We start from the raw sequence: 22,735 nt of genomic DNA, 5'->3' as shown, positions 1-22,735 counted from the left end.
ATTTTATAAACCTTATGCCCAGAATTACAAAAAGATTAATAGATTCTTTTCTTAGGCTCACACTCCTGTCAACTAAACACAGTGCAAGAAGGCAGAAACGAAAAGTAAACTAACACTAATTCTGGTTCACAGTTATTGTAGGTGGATTCAATGTACCAAAGAAGATCTCTCTTTAATTTTAGCACATAGACAGAGGAGCTTCAATGAAACCTCCTTCTGGTGGTCACCTTCCTACCATTAGATTATGCTGGCCCTGCAGCAGAAATAGCAAAAGGCAACATAAGACAGCTTCTTCAGCTTCTCCAGTGCAAAGCCTGGCATCTTTGTTCAGTCTCACCTTCACTGGCAGGTGAAGAAAATAAAACAGGCTTTGTACTGAAGCTGCTGAGTTATAGATACATATTTCCACCTGCTGGGTGTGAAACAGTAATCCCCAGCAAGGAGACATGGGAAACAACAGAGACTAGTGGAAGTAACAAGAAATTCATCAGTGCTCATTGTGGATGTTTAGAGCAACTATCTATAAGCTGAGATGCACAAACTGCCCAGGATGGTGCTGAAAATACTTCAAGTATTCCAGTTTTTGACAAGCAAACATTGTTGTCCCAACAGCCATGTTGTCCCAAACCTCCTCCCTGCACTGGAGAGTAGATGACAGAAGGCACTGCATGACCAGGGGAAAATCTCAACCAGGCATCTTGCAAAGTTCTAGTCTGCTGGGAATGCTGTGTTAGACGGAGTAATTAATATCACTCAAGAGCAAGCTGCTGATTTGTGGCACCAAGAGCACTTCATTAGCACCTGCTTGTCATATGGACACACTGATGTTGGAAGACTCATTTATAGCTCATCTGGAAGCGATCCTGGGAAATAACATCAAAACACTAGCATTGTCTTGACTTTTTACCACTGTTACAGCACAAAATCCTATATTCATTTCTGCTTCACTGGTGATGGCCCATTTTACCCCAGCCATGAACGCATGCTGAAAGATGAGAATCTGATGAACAAGTATTTTAAGCAGTGTATTTCCATTTTCACCTGCAAACGTCCATCTGTCTCCGGTTCCACAGGCCCCTCATGACCAATCTTGCTAAGCAGGCATCCAGTCTCTGCTGCCCAGCTGTCCACCTCTCCAAGGAGCTCTTCAATTTTCTCTAGGCTCCCTGGAAGCTCCCTGGTCTTTTCAGTAGCATCTGTACTCTCTTCACCAAGCTATAAAGACAAAGCAGGGTAAGAAAGACGTCCATTCCCATCATTGGTTCACGGGTTCCTCCACTACCCTCCTGCAACATAGAGTCACCACTTAGGTCACTTTCTATCTTTTGCACCCAACAGGAATCAAAGGAGAAATAAATGCCAAACATGCTGGTAAATAAACCATGTGAGGCTCAGTTCTTCAACCCTGAGAACAGGTGGGAAAGCACAGCCTGTGCCCACATGGCTCACCTTCTCCCTTATAAGCCACACTACTATGGAGAGAGAGTAACTCCTGGGCTGCAGCACCCCCAGGCCATGCCAGGGAATTGTCCAAGAGAACCATAGCTGGTGTAGGTCAAATCCAGACCAGGGAGCGTGCTAGCAGTTTAATGGAAGGGCAGTCACAGCCTCAAGCATTTGCCCTTGTCTTTAGAATATATATTATGGCTAGAATCATAGAATCATAGAATCATAGAATAGATTGGGTTGGAAAAGACCTCCAAGATCATCAAGTCCAACCCCTGATCCAACTCCAATTACTATATCATGGCACTAAGGGCCACGTCCAATCTCTTTTTAAAAAATGTCCAAAATGTCCAAAGCAATGCCAGAAAAATAACTCCTGAAGTCCTCAAGATCTTATAAGTGTGCAAGAGGCCTCTTTATATCTGCTTTCTGAATGTATTTCCTAAAAGCATCTCTTACTAAAGGTTTTTTCTAGGAAATTCTGGATTTCCCTAACCCTTGGGAACACGTTTCCTTTGATCTTCTTGCATCCTCACTAAGCTCATCTCGTGCAAAATTGTTGTAATTTTTGGACACAATTTATTGTCACAATAGTACCTATAATACACGTCAAGGAAAGGCTCAGCTTAGAAAATTAAGAGCTCTAATATTCCCAGGCAAAGTGAAAATGTTCTTCTTGTGAAAGCATTCTAGGAAATGTAATATATGTAACATTAAGCAGGTTGTACAGGAATATACAGCAGCCTAAAAACCTGTCAAGTAAGCTGGTGTAAGGTTGCACAACCATAGACATATCTATACAGTAATAATTGCTTTCTACTAGCTGAGGCAGAGATTACACAATTTAGCAAAGGTTCACAAGTTCTTAATAAATATATTACTTCCACTTCTAGAACTGAATAAAGAGGTCTATTCTGCAATAAGATTTCCTTTTAGAAGTGGTTTTAAAATTTCCATTTAAAAGATTTAACATTCTCCATCGTGTCATAAAGAGCATTTAACAAAGTCATAAAGACTTAACGATGGGATGCCTCTGTGAATTCTCTGCTCCTCCTGTTTTAAAACTGGCAATATTGAGTTTAGAGTTTAGTTAAAGCTTTATTAACATTTGATTAGTAAGCTGATCAGTCTAGAAAATATGATGTTGAAGGCTGCATGACAAAAATGTCATATGAAACTAGTAACTTACGAAGTGTGTCCTCTTGATGAACTTAGCCCATCTCCTGTTAAGTTTCTTCAGCTCTCTGGCAATATTTGATCCAACTTGCTCTTTGCTGACTTCAATGAGATAGTTTCCAGCTTCATTTAAGGAACCATGAACTAAATTCCACTTTGCCAAGATCTCAGCAGGGATCTAGACAGAGGCATTGAAATCATTTAAAGCAGAATCCTGACAAAAGTTTATTTCCAAAAGGAGGATCAGAAAAGTAAAAAAAACCATCCCCATGTCATGACATTATACCTGTCATATATGCTTTCCTTTCAGGAGCCTTGCAAGTGTCTCTGCCTGTCATTACAAGGAGAAATCCAATCACATACCTCTTTTGGATGCTCATTTCTTTTTTCTTCCAGCCATGTCTTTAGTAAGTTCATGTTTTCTGTATAATTACTCCAGGAAGACAGAACTTTCTGTAGGGTGGTATTTACATTGGAAATATAGTCTCTGCACATAGAAATCTTTGACTCCACTGTCTTAAAAAGTCTGCTGATTTCTTGAGGATCTTCAGCTAGGACATCAAATAGGGAATACAATTATACATTTGGAAACAGAGAGGTTAATTACATAGAAACAGTATTTTACCCAAAACATAAGTGGGAATTAAAACCGGTTACAGTACATCAGTTCAAAATACAGATCTTCAATATCTTTATGTGCATGACTTACCTAAGTCAGGATTGCTTATGTTTTTGTTTTTCAAATCTTCACAGATCTGAGTAGCAGTTTCTAGTTGCATTTCAAGTCTCTTTTCTTCAATGAAATTCTGCTCAAAGTGAAAAGTAATTGGCATGGGTAACACCAACCCACATAACACCAGGCAGAAAATGCAGCTTGAGATACATTTTTTTCAATATAAACCTATAACCTGCAGGTTAAACATAAACTGAGCAAAGCCCAACCAGCAATTCATCTGCACCCTTTAGTCTGAAACAGACCTGTTCTTTTTTCTGCTCATGCAGAGAGTAACTTAAATGGGAATATTAACTCCTGAATGCCACTGCCTGAGTCACAGCCCTGCACGAGTCAGAACTGTTTATTTCAAAAAACTAAGGCCCTAGGACAATATTGAGAAATGACATCTAGAACAAGTCAGGCAGAATTTAGTCACATAAGTCAAAAAAAGTGATAAAAGTGAAAGGTGGGTTTCCCTGCATGCATAGAAATATCAACGTGCCACAGATCAAGGAAGATCCGAACTGGGGATAGAAAGGGTGAGAGAGGAAGAAATGGGAGCAGAGGAGGAGACTTGTGCTTTGAACTTTCACAAAAGGAATGAGAGGGTTGGTCCTCAGCCCTGCCTCTGTCTAAGCTGCATCTCACCCCAGAGTCCCCACTCCTACAAGCATCCTGCCTATCAGGCTACAAAACAACCTCTCCTGTGGCCATGACAAACCTAGGCCACCACTTAGCCTGGACTGGATATCATAGGACCAGAAGGAGAACCAGCAACAAGCCTTAAACTCCTAGGGAAAGTTCTGTGTTCTATCAGCTTGAGAAAGACCATGAACCACAACTGTAGAAATAACAAGACAGTCAGTATTTATGAAAGCAACTGAATCAAAAAACTCAGCACGATTTAACTCTGTTCTCCCACCTCATCACAGGGTAAGGTTAATACCGCTCAGGAAAACTGATATACAACCTCTTGTTGCCTCCTTCTGCAGTTCTGATGCTGGTGAAATTCCCTAATTTAACTAGGGATTGGCCAGTCCGAAAAGCTTCTGAGAAACTCTTTAGAAACTCCACTAAGATGGAATTCAAGAGGAGTCCCATTAACTGGAGATGACACGGAATTTTCATCTCTCTGCCTCTATTCTTGATGCATCTTTGGCAGTATTTGGGTAATCCATCTCCTCCCACAGGCCTACATGTGGCATCATTTTAATAACTTGAGCCCAGAAGCTGAGCTAAGTACAAAATCTAACAAAACAAGATAATTCATATTCACTACGAAGTATAAGGAGGTAGGGAAGATGGAAAGGAAGAGGCAACGGCTAAAGGCAGTATTAGCCAGCACCATGGGTAATGGTGGTTTTGAAGATAACTACTGAACTACCCCAGAGAGGTCTGAGTTAGGTAAGGGCTGCTACTCCTCATCCTATAAACAGTCTAGAAAGAAATAAATCTTCCCAATAAAGAATTAAAAAGGGCAGAGAGAAAATTACAAACAGTCACAGCTCAATCTATTTCTCCAAACTGAGGAAAGAATTCTCATTCAAAGGAAAATGGGAAGGCATGAAGAAGGCTTCCATGGAAGTCTACCTGTCCTTCTTTGCATAATCCCAGATGTCACAAGTCTACTAATGCTTCTACCAACTATTGTAGTATCTTCAGATAAGGACAGACACAAGCTTGAATCAAAGAGAGGTGGGAAAGAAGAATTATTGTCAGGATGTGATACACATATTTTAAACTTACATTCCAATTCTCCAGCAGTGATTCCACAGAGTCTTTGGTCCCATATTTCATGTCCCAGATATTTAGTTTTAACACCACCTCACTGGCAATAGCTGAGCACAGTCCATAGTGGTATTCAAGAAAGGTGTTGGAGTTTGAGCAACGAATATTGCTGAATCTGCAAACAGTGAAATGTTCCAAAAATTGACTCAAAATCATTGGATGTAGAAGGTATTAATGGATAAGGTTTTTAGCCTAAAATTTCAGAATTACATACATGTAAACTCTATTTTGTTATGACAGAAGAAAAATTTTAAGATAACAACAGTTCATTTTTTTTCACTAGCAACATTTTTGAGTCAATATTGACTGCTCAATGAAAAACCTTAAATGCCCAGACAAGGGGCATCTGCCATCTGTATATCAGTCTTGGGTTACAGACAGAATTCACTGGCCATTTTTGAAAATATGGTTACACAACTTGTAGATCTCAGTGATTTTAAAAGGTGAAAATTAAAAATTAGAGAATTGACACCGCCAGAGAAATTTTTACATTCAAAATATTAATGTTTCCCACCCCTGGTGGGTGTTTCCTATCCATGCTAGCAAACAGCACTGGAAAAGATCCTGTTAATGAGCTCCACTTTGTACATATAATTAGACATTCATTTGACCAGTGAGTGAAGCTGCTTGCTCTGTATGACAGTCAATCTGTGCTTAGGTGGAAAACACTCTTTTTCTGCAAGGCAAGGATAAATTATGTGTTTTGTTCAAAAGAGCAAAGCAAGTCAATAGCAGAGCTAGAATACAATATAGGCAAAGTAGAGGGAATTTGACCTTCTTTTCATTTCCTCTAACTTTTCAGGCAACACTAGTGGCATATTCTTCTCATCTTCATTCTTAAACGATTGAAGAGTGTCCAAGTGAGAATCAAAACAACCCATCAAGCCCTGGGGAGAAAAAAAAACATAGTAAACCATTCATTTTAATTCTAGAGTATTTCACCTGGGAATCTGCAAGTCACCTGCCATTATGGTGAGAGCTATTAAGAACTAGTCAGCACTAGACAATCTTCCAGTGTCTTTACTCATTAAAGTGCAATGAAATTATTTATCTCATCACCTTCTGAAGTGCACATTTAGTGCAGTACTACTTTATTTCTCTTACCACTGTGCATCTAATTAAATATAAGGAACATGAATCTACTCCATGCACGAGATCAGTTTTTTCCTCACTTTCACTATCATCATTAGAACAAAGAAGTAGCATCATAACAGTTTCAGGATATTAAGTTGTTCTTTGCTATGTGTTAGCAAAGACTGACAGCAAACCCTGCTGAATAAACCTATTCTGTCACACTTGCTTAATACTTTATTTGAATGCTCAATAAACTTCCATCTAATTAGATGCATATTGCATTAACCCTCTGATGGCCAGTATCACATAAGTGGGGAGTATTTTATGGGCATGTGTCTCAGCACCATACTCTTTAATGCAAAAATAAACTATAATATTTTACTTGGCAACAGGCTCCCTACATAAGACTTACTAAAAAGACTGACTAGAAGAAGGAAGGGAAAAAAATCTTATCAGCAGAATGTCATCCTATCAGAAAAAGTAGATTTGACAGAAATTAGTTATCTTGGGTTTCTTCTTCTTAAGGAACTTAATGATTTTATCTACATGTTCAGTGGGAAGAAAGAAACCCCTAAACCAATGATATCTCTCTGTCTCATTCTTAGAAATGCTTTAACTACTTAGGCTGACCAACAAACATCATAGATCAAATGGCTAAATTCTGGCAAAGCTGTCACCAGTTAAAAAGCCATCTCTCATATCAAGAGCTTGCTAGCATCAGTGCAAAAAAGTGGTGTTATTATGCCACTCACAAGAACCTCTGTTTCCCATTTTTTCAAATTATCTCTAAGGACATGTCACAAAAACATCCAACTTCCCCCTTGTTCATAAAAAAACAAGTACAGCATTATGATGATCAACTGGGCATCAACACATCTTCTCTTTTTAAAGTTTTCAAACTCAAGAGGATGTTTGAAGTTTTCAAACTCAAGAAGACGTTTAAACTATTATCAGGGTAAAGATTTCAAGATCAGAATAAATAACTTGTATGATACTGAGGTACCAAAATACCTCCCATTGCTTTGAATGGAATTACAGAGTGATTCAGCAAATACTTAACTTTAAACACACAAACTGCATGAACTCACTGGAATGTAACCCTGAGCCCAAGTGCTTTTCTGAATAGGTATGCATTAAGCACAGATTTAAAGATAAGGATGCAATTACCCTGTGTTATTACTTAACAAACAAGCCACATAAAAAACTATACCATAATTTACTCATTCAGACAGTACTCAAATTTCATCTCATCTCAGTGAAGTCAGAAACCTTCCTTATAGACCAATGCAGTTATTTAATTAAACTCCTCATTGTTCAAAGGTATGTTCAGAGGAGCTTTTCATCTCTGTAAGATAAACATATCCACATCACTACCCAAAATGTCAAATAGCAATTCCATAACAAGTGCTTTGCTAGGTCAGTCTGAAGCAGAACGTTCCTTTGTGATCAGCATACCTTAAATATTACAATTATTTCTCTGAAGACAAACATTGCTTTAAACGGGTCCTGCAAATCAGGCAAATCTTCTGCTTGCAGATGTTCTACCTCCTGAAGCCAGGCCTCAATGCTATCCAGAGGGGAGGGCAACATCTGGTCCAGCTTCACTTTCCACTCGTTAATCTTCAAAAGGAAAACAAGTGATTAAATTTCTCACTATTATTTTCTTCCCCATCCCCAAGATAACTGACATATGCTCCATAAACTGATGCTCTAGACATCAGGAAAAAAACAAAACAAAACAAAACAGGAAAAAAAAACCACCTGTCACCATTCAGAAAAGCAGCTTCCAGTGAAGTCACCTGCAAATCATGTTCACCTGAAACCCAGATTTGCTCCCCAGCCTGTAATCTCTGTAACACAACAGAGATTAACTACAGAGTTATTGTCCTTGGCTGGTCACCATCCAAAGGCCCAGCAACAGGGAAATTTATAGTAAATTAGTTGCAAAACAGAGGGGAAACAGGGATGCTCTGGATAGTTTTCCATCACGGGACTGACAGGGGAGTATCCTTCCTTAAAGAGCAATTTCCAGCAAGGCCAAACACATTCCACTTGCAGCAGAGGGAGACAACACAGTCAACCTCACTGCAAAGCACTGACCAGTCAGATCTCACTATACCACTGTGCCTGCCATTGGAAAGAAAATAGTAACACACTTTTCCCAGCTGCATCATTATCTGAGCCGTAATTACATCCCAAAAGAGCCTCTTCAGCATAAATAGGCCAAAAAGTTTGATCAGAAGAGTGCTCAAAGATTATCAGATGCAGGCCATTTTTTGCAGACGTCTCTTTTGCAGTCCTGAGGTCCAGGAGGCAGAAGGGCAATACACAGTCAGTCACCTTCCACCTCCTCTTGAGCACTGTACACCACTCAGTTTGTCTGGACTTCAGGTTCAGATTCAATACCTCTTTTATCAATCCAAATAAAGTATCACCTCCCCGCTTTTTCCTGTGCAGGTTCCTGGGGTAGACTTAAGCTGCTTCATCAAACATGCTCACACTGGTAATGAAGTGAGCTAGAAATGCCTCTGACCTGAGAGATCAGTTTATCCCACTCTTCTCTCATCTGCTTCTGGCCTTCGCTCAGCCCAGCCTCACTTCTTTTTGATGACAACACAGGCAGAAAGGGGTTTTTTTCTTGGTTAAATGCTTCCATAAATGACATCATTTCCTAGGGATAAAAAGGAAGAGTAATTCATAGAAGACTTCAGATGGAAGCTCACTGAGCCAAGTGCTGCCTTTGAATACATTGGTATGACTTCCATTAACTTCAAAGGGTGTGATGCATGGAAAGGCAAGATAGCAAGGAAGAGGCATATTTGTCTCCAGGCAGTATTTGGGTCTGAAATTATAGGTGCCATTCACTAGCAAAATCTGTATTTAATATAATGCCAGTGCACTCAGGACATGGTTCTCCCCTCCCACCAAGAGAAAGGGAAAATTCCTCCCCTAACAGTCCCCCATGGGCCATTTTATTTGGCTACAATATAAACCAAAGGAAATTCTACTTCAGGCACAATCTATAGCCAACATTTCAACTACTCCTCTACAACATTAGTTGGGTAAAAGCTACTGTTATTATCACAGAAATGGTGAAGATGACCCTGTAAAGGGTCTATGTGCTTGAATCTTGTCCAAGTCTTGAACTACGTCAATTAATTAAAAGACACTACTTTACTCTCTCCAAAAAACCTTGCTCTGCTCCGAAACAAAGCAGCACATATCTGTTTCCTAACAGAAAGGATTTCATCCTATCCTTCCCTCAATCATTTGAGGGCATTTACCTAATTCATTGTCAGATTTCCAACTCTTGTTTAAAAGTTTATTTAACATTTCAGTTTAGGCAATGAAGATGAAAAGCTATGTTTCTGGGAATATTTCTTTTTGAAAAAGAAGTTAAATATGAAGTGCAACTCACTTTGTACTTCTGGTAATATGTTGCATTCTCTGTGTCAATCAGCAGCTTTGCTAATTTCTTCTCCTGTGCAGCCAACCAGCTCATGGCCTCTCTTACTTTTTCCTGGTAAATACAGCACAAAATTTCATTTTTCCATTTTGCAAGTCTCACTTTTAATCTACATTGTGCCACAAACCAACACACATTGAGCAGATGATAAACTCCATTCAAAGCTATTGAAAAACAAATAATAATTCCTGAGGACTCTAATGAGTTTTGGGTCAGGCACTATTATAGAGAGCAAGGCTAAAGTTTTAAACCTAGCACCTGGATAATATATAAATTCATCTTAAAAGAAAAGCCTGATTTCAATTCTACTGAAAGGAGATTATCAGTATGGAGATATGTGACTAATCAATTAATACATAAACTCTCATGGGAGAATACAGAGAACAGAAAACTTGGTTTTCCAACCAGTATGATCCATGAGTGACAAATTCTGTTCATTTTACATGTGAGCTAGTAAAGCTAAAGCTGGGCTGTTCTGCATATTTGCAAAATACCCCAATATTTACATACAGACTTCAGAGCATACACGCAGACAACCAAGATTGAAAATATCCTCTGTAATAGTTAAATGAAAAAAAAAAAGACAACCTGCACAGCAATTCCACCTGTGTCATCAAAAATCTATCACATTGAGTCTTGATTACCACACAGGAGCATCAGAAGGTTCAAGCCCATTCAGCCCTGTCAGTAACTGCATCAGAGGATCTATTATCTAACTGTTATTGAGTCAGGTTATAAACTGGGCAAGGAAAGTACTGATGTTCTTGGTATCCATGATGCACGTTCATTTAAAAATGCCCCAGTGATAAACCACATGACATACCTGCATGTCTTCTTCAGACTCATGCAAATTCCTGGAGTATTGCAAAAACTGAGACACATAAGTCATGATTGATTTTTCATCCGGATTCATAACATCAACATCTACAAGAGCCAATACACAATTTACATAATTATGCAGCCTTCTAGGCCTCATCACATAATTACACACTATACTGCAGTTATTAAAACACATTATCATAAACATGTTTATTTTGCAGCAGCCCAGTTAACATACCATTGACAGAAATTAATATGTAATGAACATATTTTTCCTTGGGAATATTTTAATATAAAGTGATTAACTAACGAAAAAGTTTCTCCCATGAACTGGAAAGTTTCATATCCATATTGTTCCTGCATTTGCTGCTAACTCAAAAATCCTACAAATCCTAAGTACAGTCAGTGTTATAAAATAAAGGATTTCAGGTTTGAAAATTACAGTAAAGATCAATGTTCCATTTCAAACTTAAACACAGTCTTACTTTTTCCTATATTACAAGTCAACATATATATGATAATATTAATCTCATTCCTGATAACAAAGATAAAAAAAAAAAAAGCAGATTACTTACCTTCAGGTTCAAGAAGCTGTGGAATATTTAGCTCCAGTTCTGCAATTCTGAAAGCCTCTTTCAGGTTTTCTTTATTGCTTCTGGTTTTTGCCTTCTCCAGATCAACTAGACCTGGTCGTAAGGTTTGGATGATGGCTAAAAAAGGCAGCCCACTTCGCCAGCTTGACTTGAAATCAGTTACATTGATAGAGCCGTGCCTATCCCAAAAATGATTAGAAACAACATGTTACAGCCTGTTTCCTCAGATGTTCCAAGTACAAATTTAGAAATAGAATATAAATTCAGTAAGATGGAGTATAAACCAACTCCAAGGAGTTATAGAGAACCTTGCCACTGAACTTCTGCAAAAGCTGGGTCACGTAACAATACAGCCAGTACTACCAATCACTACAATTATGTATTTTTATAATATTTTTGCAAAATGACTCAATGTTTTTATCTTATGTTGCATTCTGAAGATAAAGCCTTGCTAATCCAACATCCTTTCTGAACATCACCTCTGTGCTAAGTATCTACACATTTTATGGGATGGAAAAACAAAAAGCAAAGCACTGAAGAACATGTAGGTATTTGTCTGTGAGGGCACTGAGTACTGAAATATTGAGCTTTTTAGAAAACCCAGACCTTAAAAGTGATCTATTACTGCAGGAAAAATATTTCTTTTTCTATTGTTTAGCTTAGTGTCTTTAAAACATCTTCTATTAAGCAGTGCCTAGACAGTGCTGTGAGTGCCCAGCTCTGCAAGCCACAGTGAATTCTGGGACAACTTTACAGAAACAGTCCATATATTACAAGTATGTTACAGCATGAAAAAGATGTGGGGTTTCAGGTGATCACATTTAGTAACAAATCAATGAGCCAGGACTTAACAAGATTTGTTCTTTTACCAAAAACTATAGGATTCACTGATAACAAACATTCAATGTAATCACAGTTCAGAAACGATGCTACAAAACAGACAGCAATATTGCTGAAAAAGAACAACAAGCAAAAGAAAGAGGAAGATTAAATGGACAGAGAGGTGGTTTTTACATCTCAATCAATCTTGTCCTGATAAAACACAGCTAAAAGGGAAACTCCAGTGCCTGAAAACATTCTCCAGCAGAAAGTGTCTGATGCGCTGATGAAGGCCTTTATCTCCTACTGACAACATGGAATACTAGTACGACATTATTAGAACATAAAGCAACCAAAGAGCTGAAGAGAAAGGGCTGACATTATTGTAAAACATATCTGAAATGTCTTGGTGTGAAGCAGTAGCTCTTAAAGAAAATGTAAAGCCTATTCTTTGCAAGAAATACCTGTATTGGGTCTAGACTGTGCGCTGTGAATACTCCCACTGAAATCAACAGAGCTATCGGTACATCAAGCACAAGCAAACACCTTGTTAGAACTGGGGAACAGGACCTCTAGGACTAGGGTCCTTCTTGGGGATCATACAGTGTTTTGATAGAAAAACACAAGATGTGGGAATCCTAGAAATCCTACATGTTCCATTTAAAAAAAAATAATAATAATTCTGTCAACTTTGTGAAGCAGTGCCAACCATGAGGATCAAAACTAGCAAATCATGTAAACATTCCACTATACTGATCACACAGAAGCCTCTAAAAGAGAAAGCCAAACAACTCAATTTACATTGTGGTATTTTATTTGTAGGATTAGCTTCACATTACTATATTTAAAGGGCTCATGTCAAAACATTTAGAGCCTGATTGATGCTAAAAGTACGGGTAACAACATCTGAAATCTAAAGGATTTTCTGCTAAGCTGTCACTAAGTAATGCTAAAAAAAACCAGGGGAAAACACCACCACATTTGCAGGAAAGCAGTAAATACAACGTGTAACATAATATTTCTAAGCCTTGGATGGAACTTACAGTGAACACTGTTCTTTCACCCACAACAAAAGAGCCTTTGTAGCAGAGATCTTCCACCGTTCCTTAATTTTAGCACTTTTTTTAGCTGATCGTCTTGCCTTTGGAGAGGAGTCAACAGCACTTGAACAATCAAGCGAGGGCTGATTGTAAGTACAAGCAAGTGTCCTGGCAAGTTCTTCAATCTATCAGAGATGATGGGAGAGTTAATCAGGCTTCAGTGAAAAATTATGAAGACATCAATGGCAGAAAACCAGAGGGAATTAGAAGGGACTCAACCACAGCTGTAATAGTAGTTCCCTGCCCCCAAGGATCAGTTTTTTTATCTGTTCAAGCTGAACTATTTCATGCTGATTTCCCCTCTTTAGGTCATTTTTTGTCAGGAAATATTCACCTAAAGACTTCCACGTTATATTGCAGGTATCAGTGCTGGCATCAAGGGACCTTCCCACTCAGTGTGCTTTTCTACTCCTCCTACCAGTGAAAGCAGCTGGTGGCAGCTGTGTTTTCTGCTGTCAACAGTGTCACGTATTAGGCACGCTCAGAGTTTGCTTGCTGACTGAGGGTGCAGAAAAACTGACTTGATAGACCTCAGAGTTCTACATTTGATTAGAGAAGCTTGGTTTAGGTAAAAAAATAATGCGTAGGGCTATGTGCAGCACAAAAACCTTCAGCACCAAAGCACCTTTACCAAGAAAAATAGAGGCTACATCTAACACTGGTAAATAACTTTGCTTCTTGGCTCTCTCTCCTGAGCCTCAGTCACCAGGTCACTGGCAGTGCACCTATGTTAATTCACTGCTGGGCTGTGAACTGCTAAAAGACAGTTTGGCTTCATCATCCTCTACAATCCCACCACATGATTAAAGCAAGGCCTGTGCTTTCAAACACACCTCCTCCCCATAACCTCATGTCATGCAAGAGACATGCTCAGCCTTCATGTTATTTCAGGCACCTGGTACTGAAAAAAATAACAGCACGAATTACACACTGTAAGCACAGCCAACAGTGAAGAGGGGGACTGCCTCTGAGGGAGACTGATGTGAGTGAGCCACTTTGCACTATTTGGAGCTTAATCATTACAGGCCTTAGACAGAGAGGCAAAGTTTAGCCTATTTTTTAACTGGTTAGTTAAAAACAAAATCTCAGTTATCTTTCCTTCCTACCATTTGCAGCTAGATACTGTTCATCAGGCTGCAATGTCATCATTGCATTGGTGAAGCAGCTCAGAGACCCAGGCAAGACACACTGGTGCATCTCCTCCGTGAGCCATCACTTCCAAGATGTCAGAAAATAGTATTCTGCTTTGTAAAACTTCATGTTGTTTGGCAAACACATAAGGCAATGCACTTTTGTGCCTTTTCCCTCTATTAAAACTCTCTTACATCGCTGAAATACTTACATGAAAATGAAATATAATTGTCCAAATTAGGCCAAGCACAATGGAAGGTTTTCCTTCAATAATGTCAGCAACATGAATATTTATGAGCTTGAGCTGGGGGGGGAAATAAAGGACCATTGTTAAAAAGAAAATGTTCTACCAGCTAAACTGGCTTTAGTTGTGAATTTTGAAGTTAATACTCACTGATCTGCTTTTTAAAAATGTCAAAGCATTTTCTATGTTGCTTCTGCACTGGAAGGTATTAAATCCTTTTTCCCGTGGCTGTGAAGCAAAAAGAACAGGTTACACACTCAGTTGTAAAAGTTTAAGAGTAAGTTACTTGGAAATAGCTCTATGACCCCAGAGGGATCACTCATATGCTTACAATTAAGCATATCCAGAAATCTCTGCTGGATATGACGAAGGACTGAGGTAATATTTTTATTACTCTGTCTTACCAGATGTTGACCTGAAAGCACTTCCAACAGATCCAAAAGCAAATGTCCTTGCTGTATGTCTGTATACAGGTCTGAGATAACAGAAGGAGGTGTATGCTGCAAAATAAATTTCCATGCTTGTCACAACATCTTTTGTCATTTTGAATTCAATAAATTACAGAACATCGCAGACTACTCTTGTTAAAAAAATGTTCAGCATCCTTTATTTTTTCAATAAGCTGAAATATAAACCCTGCATCTAATCAGCCATATCATGCTTCTTCTAACCCATTATTATGTTTGTCTCCTATTCCCCCTTGCCCTGCCTCTGAGTTTTGCAAGAGTTATTTTAGGCCTCATTTTCAAGTATTTATATTTTTCAAGGATGTATGTGGTAAAAGACCCCAAAACTTTGAAAAAGGGAAAGTTAAGAGAAGCGGTTAATTCATATTTTGACTTCTTAATCAATGCACACTGAGTACAATTTTGACTGTAGAGCCGAATAACCCTCACTCTGTTTACCCACTTGTGGACAACACAAACCTACCATGAGCTCAGCAGCTTCTGCTCAAGGAGGAACCAAAACAGGATTTTTTTTTCACATGAGAAAGTCAGATCCCCAGCACACACTGCATGAGCTGCTTTGTGAAAGCTAAAGAGCACCTACACTACTATGTGATTTGTCTTAATACTTACCAGTCACTCAGGTCATCCCATGAAACCCACGCTGTTGGATTACATAATGGAATAATAGTTACCTAAACACAGTAAAACTAATCATAAATACAGAACCTCATAAAACCCCGAGACATGTGCCACAGTCCAGCACAAGGATGTTTTACCACATCAGCAAGAAAGACACTGTCATCTACTTACAAACCACCTCCTACAAGCATCCTTGGACAATCACCAATACAATACTGTCACACCTATTAAACAATGCTTTCCAGAGGCTACTTTTTCCAGCCAGTACCTAAATCTTATATTAATTTTGTTTATTCTTAAAAAATTTAATCTCTATACAGCATACCCAAATCAAAAGGCAAAAGGCATGTCTTTCCTAAAGATTCCCCTTCTCACCTTTGCCAATATTGAATTTATCCAGCTAGTGAAGGCTTTCTTTTGTATAAACTCTCGCTGCACTGGGGAAAAAAAAAGAAAAAATGGTTAATGGAACAAATTATCTGGTTTTATTTCCTTTCTCAAAAAAATACATGGCATCCATTTCAGACCTGAGATTTGTTCTTCCAGATACTGAGACACAATTCAACATCAGTCTTTCTCAACTCCTATTTTAGAGCTAGTATTTTCTTGCTTGCAGAGATGATACTGCAAGGATCTCTACAGCCATCAAGCATACTTCTACTAGATGCAGCAGACAGCAACTAATGAAGGGTTTCTCAAAAGCTCAGCAAATGCAAACAGCAGCACGAACACCTCATCCTGCAGAGCAATACATCTAGAATAACTCCATCCATTCCTAAATGTTCCTTGAAAGACTTGGGGTCATCTTCCAGTACAAGACCTACTCTTGAAATTTGGGAAAGTCTGTGCATGGCCTTGGGTGATGAGACCAGGATGGAGGCTAAGGTTAGATGATAAATGTAAATCTGTAGGTGAAGCCACACAATGGGATGTCTTGGCAAACTGAAGGCTGGGTAGAGTTATTAGGCTGCCATTGGGGAACAGCATCTTTTTCAGTGCTGGGCTGTCCCTGGGGAATGCAGACAGTTAATCTGGCCAAACCGGGGCATATGGGGTCTTAAAATAGGAGGGAGGGAGAAGTAAATGCTTGAACCCATGCCCATAAAGAGTAAAAGGCAGTGAAATGGGATCAAACCATGACCCAGTCACACAGAGATCCAGCTCTTCAAGCAGGTCCTGCAGGCTGGTACACAGTGATAAGCTACTGGCAGTTGTGAAGGGAGACAGGAAGTTGGTTAAGCCCGCATTTCAAAAATCAGAATATTTAAGCTGTTTCTTGCACCAGAGCAGAGATGAAGAAAGGGGAAAGTCTTTCTCCACGGCTTATGGGTAGCAGAAACGAAGAAAAGTCTAGTTCTCCTAAAAGGTGAAGTAGAGCGTGAGCAGCAGAGGCAGACAGACCAGCTCCCCAGTCCTGTCCCTGATCAGGGCCAGTGGAAAACACAACTCCCCAGAATCACAGAATGGTGGGGTTTGGAAGGGACCTCAGGAGATCATCCAGTCCAACATCCCTGCCAAAGCAGGTTCACCCAGAGCAAGTTGCACAGGAAAGTGTCCAGGTGGGTTTTGAACATCTCCAGATATGGAGACTCCACAACCTCTCTGGGCAGCCTGTTCCAGTCCTCTGGCACCCTCACAGTAAAGAAGTTTTTCCTCATGTTTAAGTGGAACCTCCTGTGTGTTTGTGCTCATTGCCCCTTGTCCTGTCGCTGACCACCACTGGAAAGTCTGGCCCCATCCTCTTGACACCTGCCCTTTAGATATTTATAAACATTAATAAGGTCCCCTCTCAGTCTTCTCTTCTCCAGGCTGAAGAGTCCCAGCTCTCTCAGCCTCTCCTCCTAAGGCAGATGCTCCAGGCCCCTCATCATCTTTGTGGCCTCTTCCGCATTTGCATGAAAACCCAAAAGGCCGCACTGGTCTTTAATAGCCCAGACATTACAAAGCAAGTCAAACAGACTATTTACTGAGGGAGGGAAAGATTATACAGCTAGGAAGGCTGATGTTTTGGCCACCCAAATCACCATCTCTGGCCTGCACCACCTGCACCGCTGTCCCAGCCCCTTCCCTCTGAGGGCTGAGGCGGATGCCGGCCCCTTCATGCATGGCGACAGGCAGCCATCCCAGGGGTCGGCCTGCGATGCTCCTGCCTCTCCTCACAGGCAGCAGAGAAGCAAAGCCGGAGAGGTGCAAAGCAGACAGAAAGCATGAGGCCCTCCCTCTGCCCGCTGCAGAGTGGCAGCAGGGACTGCTTCGAGCAGCCAGCAGCGGAGGATGGGGCTTTGGGCACTGGGGTGACAGCAACACAGAAGCTTGGAACTCGTGCATACAGGGACACAGATGGTGGGATGGGATGCGGGCCCGCTGCCCTGACAGAAGGACGGGAAAGGACGGTGTGTGTCCTGCACCATCTCCCCACTGCAGCTCCCTGAGGAGCGGCGGGTGGTAGAGCAGTGTGTGTGGCCCAGGCCTGGAGGGAGATGGTGGGCAAGGTGGCTGCGGGGGTACCTGCTGCCCACTTCCCAGCTGGGCTAAATCCTCTTGCTGCACAGGAGAGGCAGCGGGAGACTGACCAGGCCATCAGCTTGCAAGAAGAAACAAATCTGGGAGATGGGGTGGGAGCGGACAATCTCTTCTGCCTCTGAAAGAACATCCTTGCACAAAAAATTAATGTGGAGGCAAGTTTGACACCATAAGGCAAGTGCAAGACTACTCAGCAATCGATACGTATGCTTTTGTAGGCTGCACAGGATGAAAGATACCAAAAATATCAAGCCCTTGGGGGAGAAAAAAAAAATCCTAACTGCTCTGCCCATGAAAATGAAAACGTCACTCAGAGCAAAACGTCCCACACTTTATTATGTTCTGCAAATCTGGCAAACACAAACCCCAGTCCTGGGTGGCTCTTCATCATCCAAGACAGCCTGGAGGGCTTGCTGCACCGAGCTTCATCAGCTTGCGGAGCAGAGCACACTGCTTAAGGATAACACAGCCTCCTGCTCCTAACTCCACCATCCGACCCACAGACCTCCTTCTGCTCCACCAGCCAGGTGAACGGCAAGAAAAACATTCACACATTACATGCATCGAGGGCTGTTTTGCATCCTGTAGCTAACACGTCTTTCAACAGTCCTCCTCTAATATGCAATACTGTGATCCTGTCGGAGCATGAAACAGTCCATTTCCTCTGCCTGCTGGATTGTTTTATGTTTCTTTTTAAATATCACAGAGATCACGATGAACAGTAAGATAAGGGCAGTCTTAAAACACTGAAAAAAAAAAATGCAACCTCAAAATTCTGTTTTGTTGGGAAACTAGAAAATAAGTGCAAACATGCCACACATCAATCAACGTTCCAATGCTCACAAGGAGGACATAAATAGCATGGAGATACTGTCTTCATGTTTGCACAGGACCCAACCACACCCTTTGGTTGAATACTCACGCAGGAGCTTTTCCAGTTACCTAATGAGCAATTTTTGAGTAGCTGTGCTCAGTTTTATCAGGCAGACAAGGCTGGTATTGCTGGCACTTGAAAAGGGACGGAAAGCAAATATTAACTACTCTGCCTGACGCCAATGACTGTTCCAGCCGTGGCTCCCGACAAACACCCATTACTGCTACTGATCTGGAGAACTTGCTTTCGGGTTTGGTTACAGAAGATGGTTAGGATGAGGACGTTTGGTCTTGTTTTGGATGAATCTTTCCATATCCATGTGCAGAAGCATTATGCAATGTTAGCTAGATACTGCAAGTGTTGATTTATGTGGGCAGCTCTCAGGCAAATGTCTCACCTACTGAAAGTACAAGGTAGTTATTTCACTGCACACACCTAAGCACACCTTACACCCTCCCCAAGCTACAGACAGTGCCTAGTGCAACCAACTGGGCTGCCTTCCCAGCAGCTGCCGCTTCAGCTGCAATGTGGCTTATTTCCCTACGCAAATAAATAATAATAATTAAATCTCCTCCTGAATTAATAACAAAACTCCATGCTTGCCAGTATTTCCCCAGACTGTAGTGCAGCAGTTACTCTGCTTCCATCCAGGCTGCACACAGCTCGGTACAGATGTGCTTCTGGCATCATGGCAGGCAGTCGTACTGCAATTTTCAGGTCCAGTGTGTTTTCCCTCCCAGCTCCCCTCTGACTCTACTGCTCAGAGGCGCTAGTGATTTAATCAAGCTCTCAAATTCTTATCTCTACCACATGGTTAATTAATACAGATTTTTATTTTTATGAGGATGAATAGATTCTTTGTTAGGCCTTTTTATAGGACTCTAAGTGACCTTGGTTTTCTCTTGCCCTAGTTTTCAAAATGTCACTGACCCAGAATAAAAAAGCTATCAAGAAAAAAACAACGCTTGATAATTTCCTTCACTTTGGGCCAAAACTCACGACAAAAAGTGGATCTGAGAGAACAAAATAAGAACCTGCTAATCTGAAAACACCCAAAATGTATCATATTTTACCCTGTGTTTTAAAGGTAATCTTCAGAACAGCTCTTGAGGGGTGAATAACACACAGCAGCAGTGTGTCACGTAGGCTAGTCGAAAATCAATACGCACTGCTGGACAATGACTGTTTTATCCAGTAATGAGCTATCAACAAGTGCTACAAACCACACTGATCATTAAGGGCTGGAGCATGGGGACACAGCGGGGACCATGGTGGTGCTGAACTCTCCCAGGAGGAAGAGGAGGACAGGAGCACTGCCAGCCACGGTTTTACTCTCAGCCTTCCTTTAGCAGCAATATAGAAAAGCCAGACTTAAAATTAATCTCCTCTCCCCTGCCGCCTTTCGTGCCTCCATTCCTGAAGTGGGAGATGGCAGCTCCAGGGAAAGCACTATTTCCTCCCTCGGCAGGGAGTTGGGGGAAGCAAACCGTGGCAGAGCAGATGTCTCCTGTCTGTCCATGCTCATAAAATAACATCACCAAATAGCAAAGAGGTTTTCTTCTATCGCAAGGACTGGTGCATCACTTGCCAGTGCACCATTTACAACCGTGTGGCTTTTTTCTTTTTTAAAAAGATATTTTTTTAAAACAATTGTTTGAAATTGATGAGCACAAGGCTGTCTGTCATCATCCTATCTCTGTTTTGCCAGAAGGAATTACCTCTTGTTTAGATATTTTTATATCTTCCTTTCACCATTCAGGTCAGCTGAGGCTACGGCTCCAGGAGAAAGCAGCAGAGCTCAACAGGAATAGATCAGCAGATTAAAAGACCCGGAGTTCAGAACGTAGCGTACCCACCAGGTGTGCAGGGAAGAAAGGATGTGCCGGACTAGCTCTACTCTGAATGCCCACAGACAGCCATGTACCTTCTAGGAGCATTTATTTCAGTTTCATTCAAAATAACCATTTCCACACTCCTGACAGCTCAGCAAAGTGAACCAAAGCATGGTCAGCAGGGGTCACTGGGAGAGCTTCTTCAAGACAGCTCTGATGGTATGAACTAAAACACCAAGCAGATACATGCTGTAAATGATAGGAACTATCAGAGGAACCGTTAGGTGCTTGCCAACCCAGGGAGAGGGTGAGCAATTCACCCCTGAGCCCTTTTGTATAGTCCCTTCCCTTCCACTCAGTAAGAGAGTTTCATTTTCTGCAGACAGGAAAGCGGGGAGAAAGTGTTATTTCCAGCATTTATGTTCTGCAACATGGGGTTAAGCAATTAAAAACAAACACAGCATTTTTTGTCAAGATTAAGAAATTTCTCTAAAGCCTAATGAAGGCGATGAGAATATTTCTACAGGAATGGGTCTTTCCAAATACAAAAATCCTATAAATATTAACTAATTAACTACTACCATGTCTGTGAAGCAAGTGGGAACTTTCCTTTCTACACTATTCCTTTCAACCTCTTTTTCCTTTTGAAAGCAAATTATCCAATTTACCAAAAGTGCTGCTAACTCAGGAAGCACGTTCACACTGAGTTTTGCCCTCCTGACTTCCTTAAACACTTTTGCTCTTTTTGCCAGGACCCTGGCGCAGCTCTGCTTTGAAACATCCACTGTCTTCACTGCCACAACAGCCCATGAAGTGAGGCACTGCAGCACTTGGGGGCATAGACAGAGGTTACAGGTTAAATACTCAAAGGTATTAAGTCACATCATTTAGATATCAACATACTTTTAAAGATAAGAGTTTAAGTGGCTTTTCTAACATTTCAAAGAAAAATCCACGGTGAAGCAGGAATTTGAACATTAAGTGGCCTTCAGTGCCCTCAGAAACCATCCACTCCTTCGGCATTTTAATGCCAGTTTTATAACGAGTTATGCACCTTTAACAAATTGAAATTTATCTAGCAGGAAACACATTTATACAACTACACAATCTATTTTTTTCATCAGGCATGCAAAACAGACAAAAATACCCACAACTGATTTTTTTTTAGGCAGTCTCATGTGTTGATTGCCTCCCCAGTGCCATCAGCCCTGTCACGTGCCAGAAAGCCAGGCAGTTATGGGAACTGCAGACCAGCTCCTCACCCAGGCAGCAGACAGCATAAACAGGGCATAAATTTCAGTGCTGCCCCTATGGGAGCTTCTTGATTTGTAAAAGTCACCCCCGAAAAATCATAATAAACATTTAATGGACTTTTTGATCATTCTGGTTAAAGAAAAAAAAGTGTAGCTGTAATAACATACTGGCCCCAACCAATGAGGCATGCAGCTAGACCAACAACAACAACAACAACAACAAAAAATGCTGAGTATAAATTAGGAGTCTACCTAACCTGTGGATAAATTAAGCAGGTCTCAGAGAAATATCCTCCTTCACTCGGAGGTGAGTGCAATCTACTACAAGCTACACAACTGAATCTATCTGTACATATCACTGTATTTTCAATTTCACTGGAAGAAAAATAATTCATAAAGGATTAGACATAACTGCATGAGAATAGCATAATTCATTTATATCATTAAACACTCTTCAAAAGCAGTTTTAGCAGCCACGTTCTTATATGATCATCCTTTGGCTTACAGTAATAACTAGTAACATGCATACGGACTAATAAGCATAGCCAAAAATTAGGACTCCAGCAGTTAATTAAATAGTGAAAAAGCAAGTACATGCTCCAAACTCCGAGAGCTTAAGCACACTCTCTTACATCTGAATTAGCTCAGCAAGTATGGAAAGAAAAGGGAAAACAGAGTTCAGCACAGGCTTGGTGGAAAATGCCATACATAGGATCCGTTCACCGTCCTAGGGAAGAAAGTGGAAGGATTTGTGCATGGGATGGAAAGTAGAGGTTGGATCCTCCCACAGGTAA

At 40.7% G+C, this 22,735-nt stretch overlaps 1 protein-coding gene across 1 annotated transcript in view; it reads right to left on the bottom strand.

The window, feature by feature from the left end:
• LOC104520457 (nesprin-2) overlaps positions 1-22,735 on the bottom strand; it is a gene marked incomplete at its 3' end in the record, with an annotated part of 59,910 nt that overhangs the window by 33,250 nt on the left and 3,925 nt on the right. The window contains 16 exon segments of the mRNA XM_029083514.1: positions 1,042-1,215; positions 2,636-2,800; positions 2,986-3,173; positions 3,332-3,428; positions 5,084-5,240; positions 5,900-6,012; positions 7,655-7,819; positions 8,733-8,870; positions 9,618-9,719; positions 10,489-10,589; positions 11,060-11,256; positions 12,940-13,121; positions 14,339-14,431; positions 14,522-14,599; positions 14,776-14,871; positions 15,835-15,896. Coding sequence (XP_028939347.1) covers positions 1,042-1,215; positions 2,636-2,800; positions 2,986-3,173; positions 3,332-3,428; positions 5,084-5,240; positions 5,900-6,012; positions 7,655-7,819; positions 8,733-8,870; positions 9,618-9,719; positions 10,489-10,589; positions 11,060-11,256; positions 12,940-13,121; positions 14,339-14,431; positions 14,522-14,599; positions 14,776-14,871; positions 15,835-15,896 — 2,108 coding nt within the window.

The sequence above is a fragment of the Antrostomus carolinensis genome, unplaced genomic scaffold, assembly GCF_000700745.2.
Source record: "Antrostomus carolinensis isolate BGI_N321 unplaced genomic scaffold, ASM70074v2 scaffold42380, whole genome shotgun sequence".
Taxonomy (NCBI): domain Eukaryota; kingdom Metazoa; phylum Chordata; class Aves; order Caprimulgiformes; family Caprimulgidae; genus Antrostomus; species Antrostomus carolinensis.
This window is presented reverse-complemented; position numbering and strand designations above follow the sequence as displayed.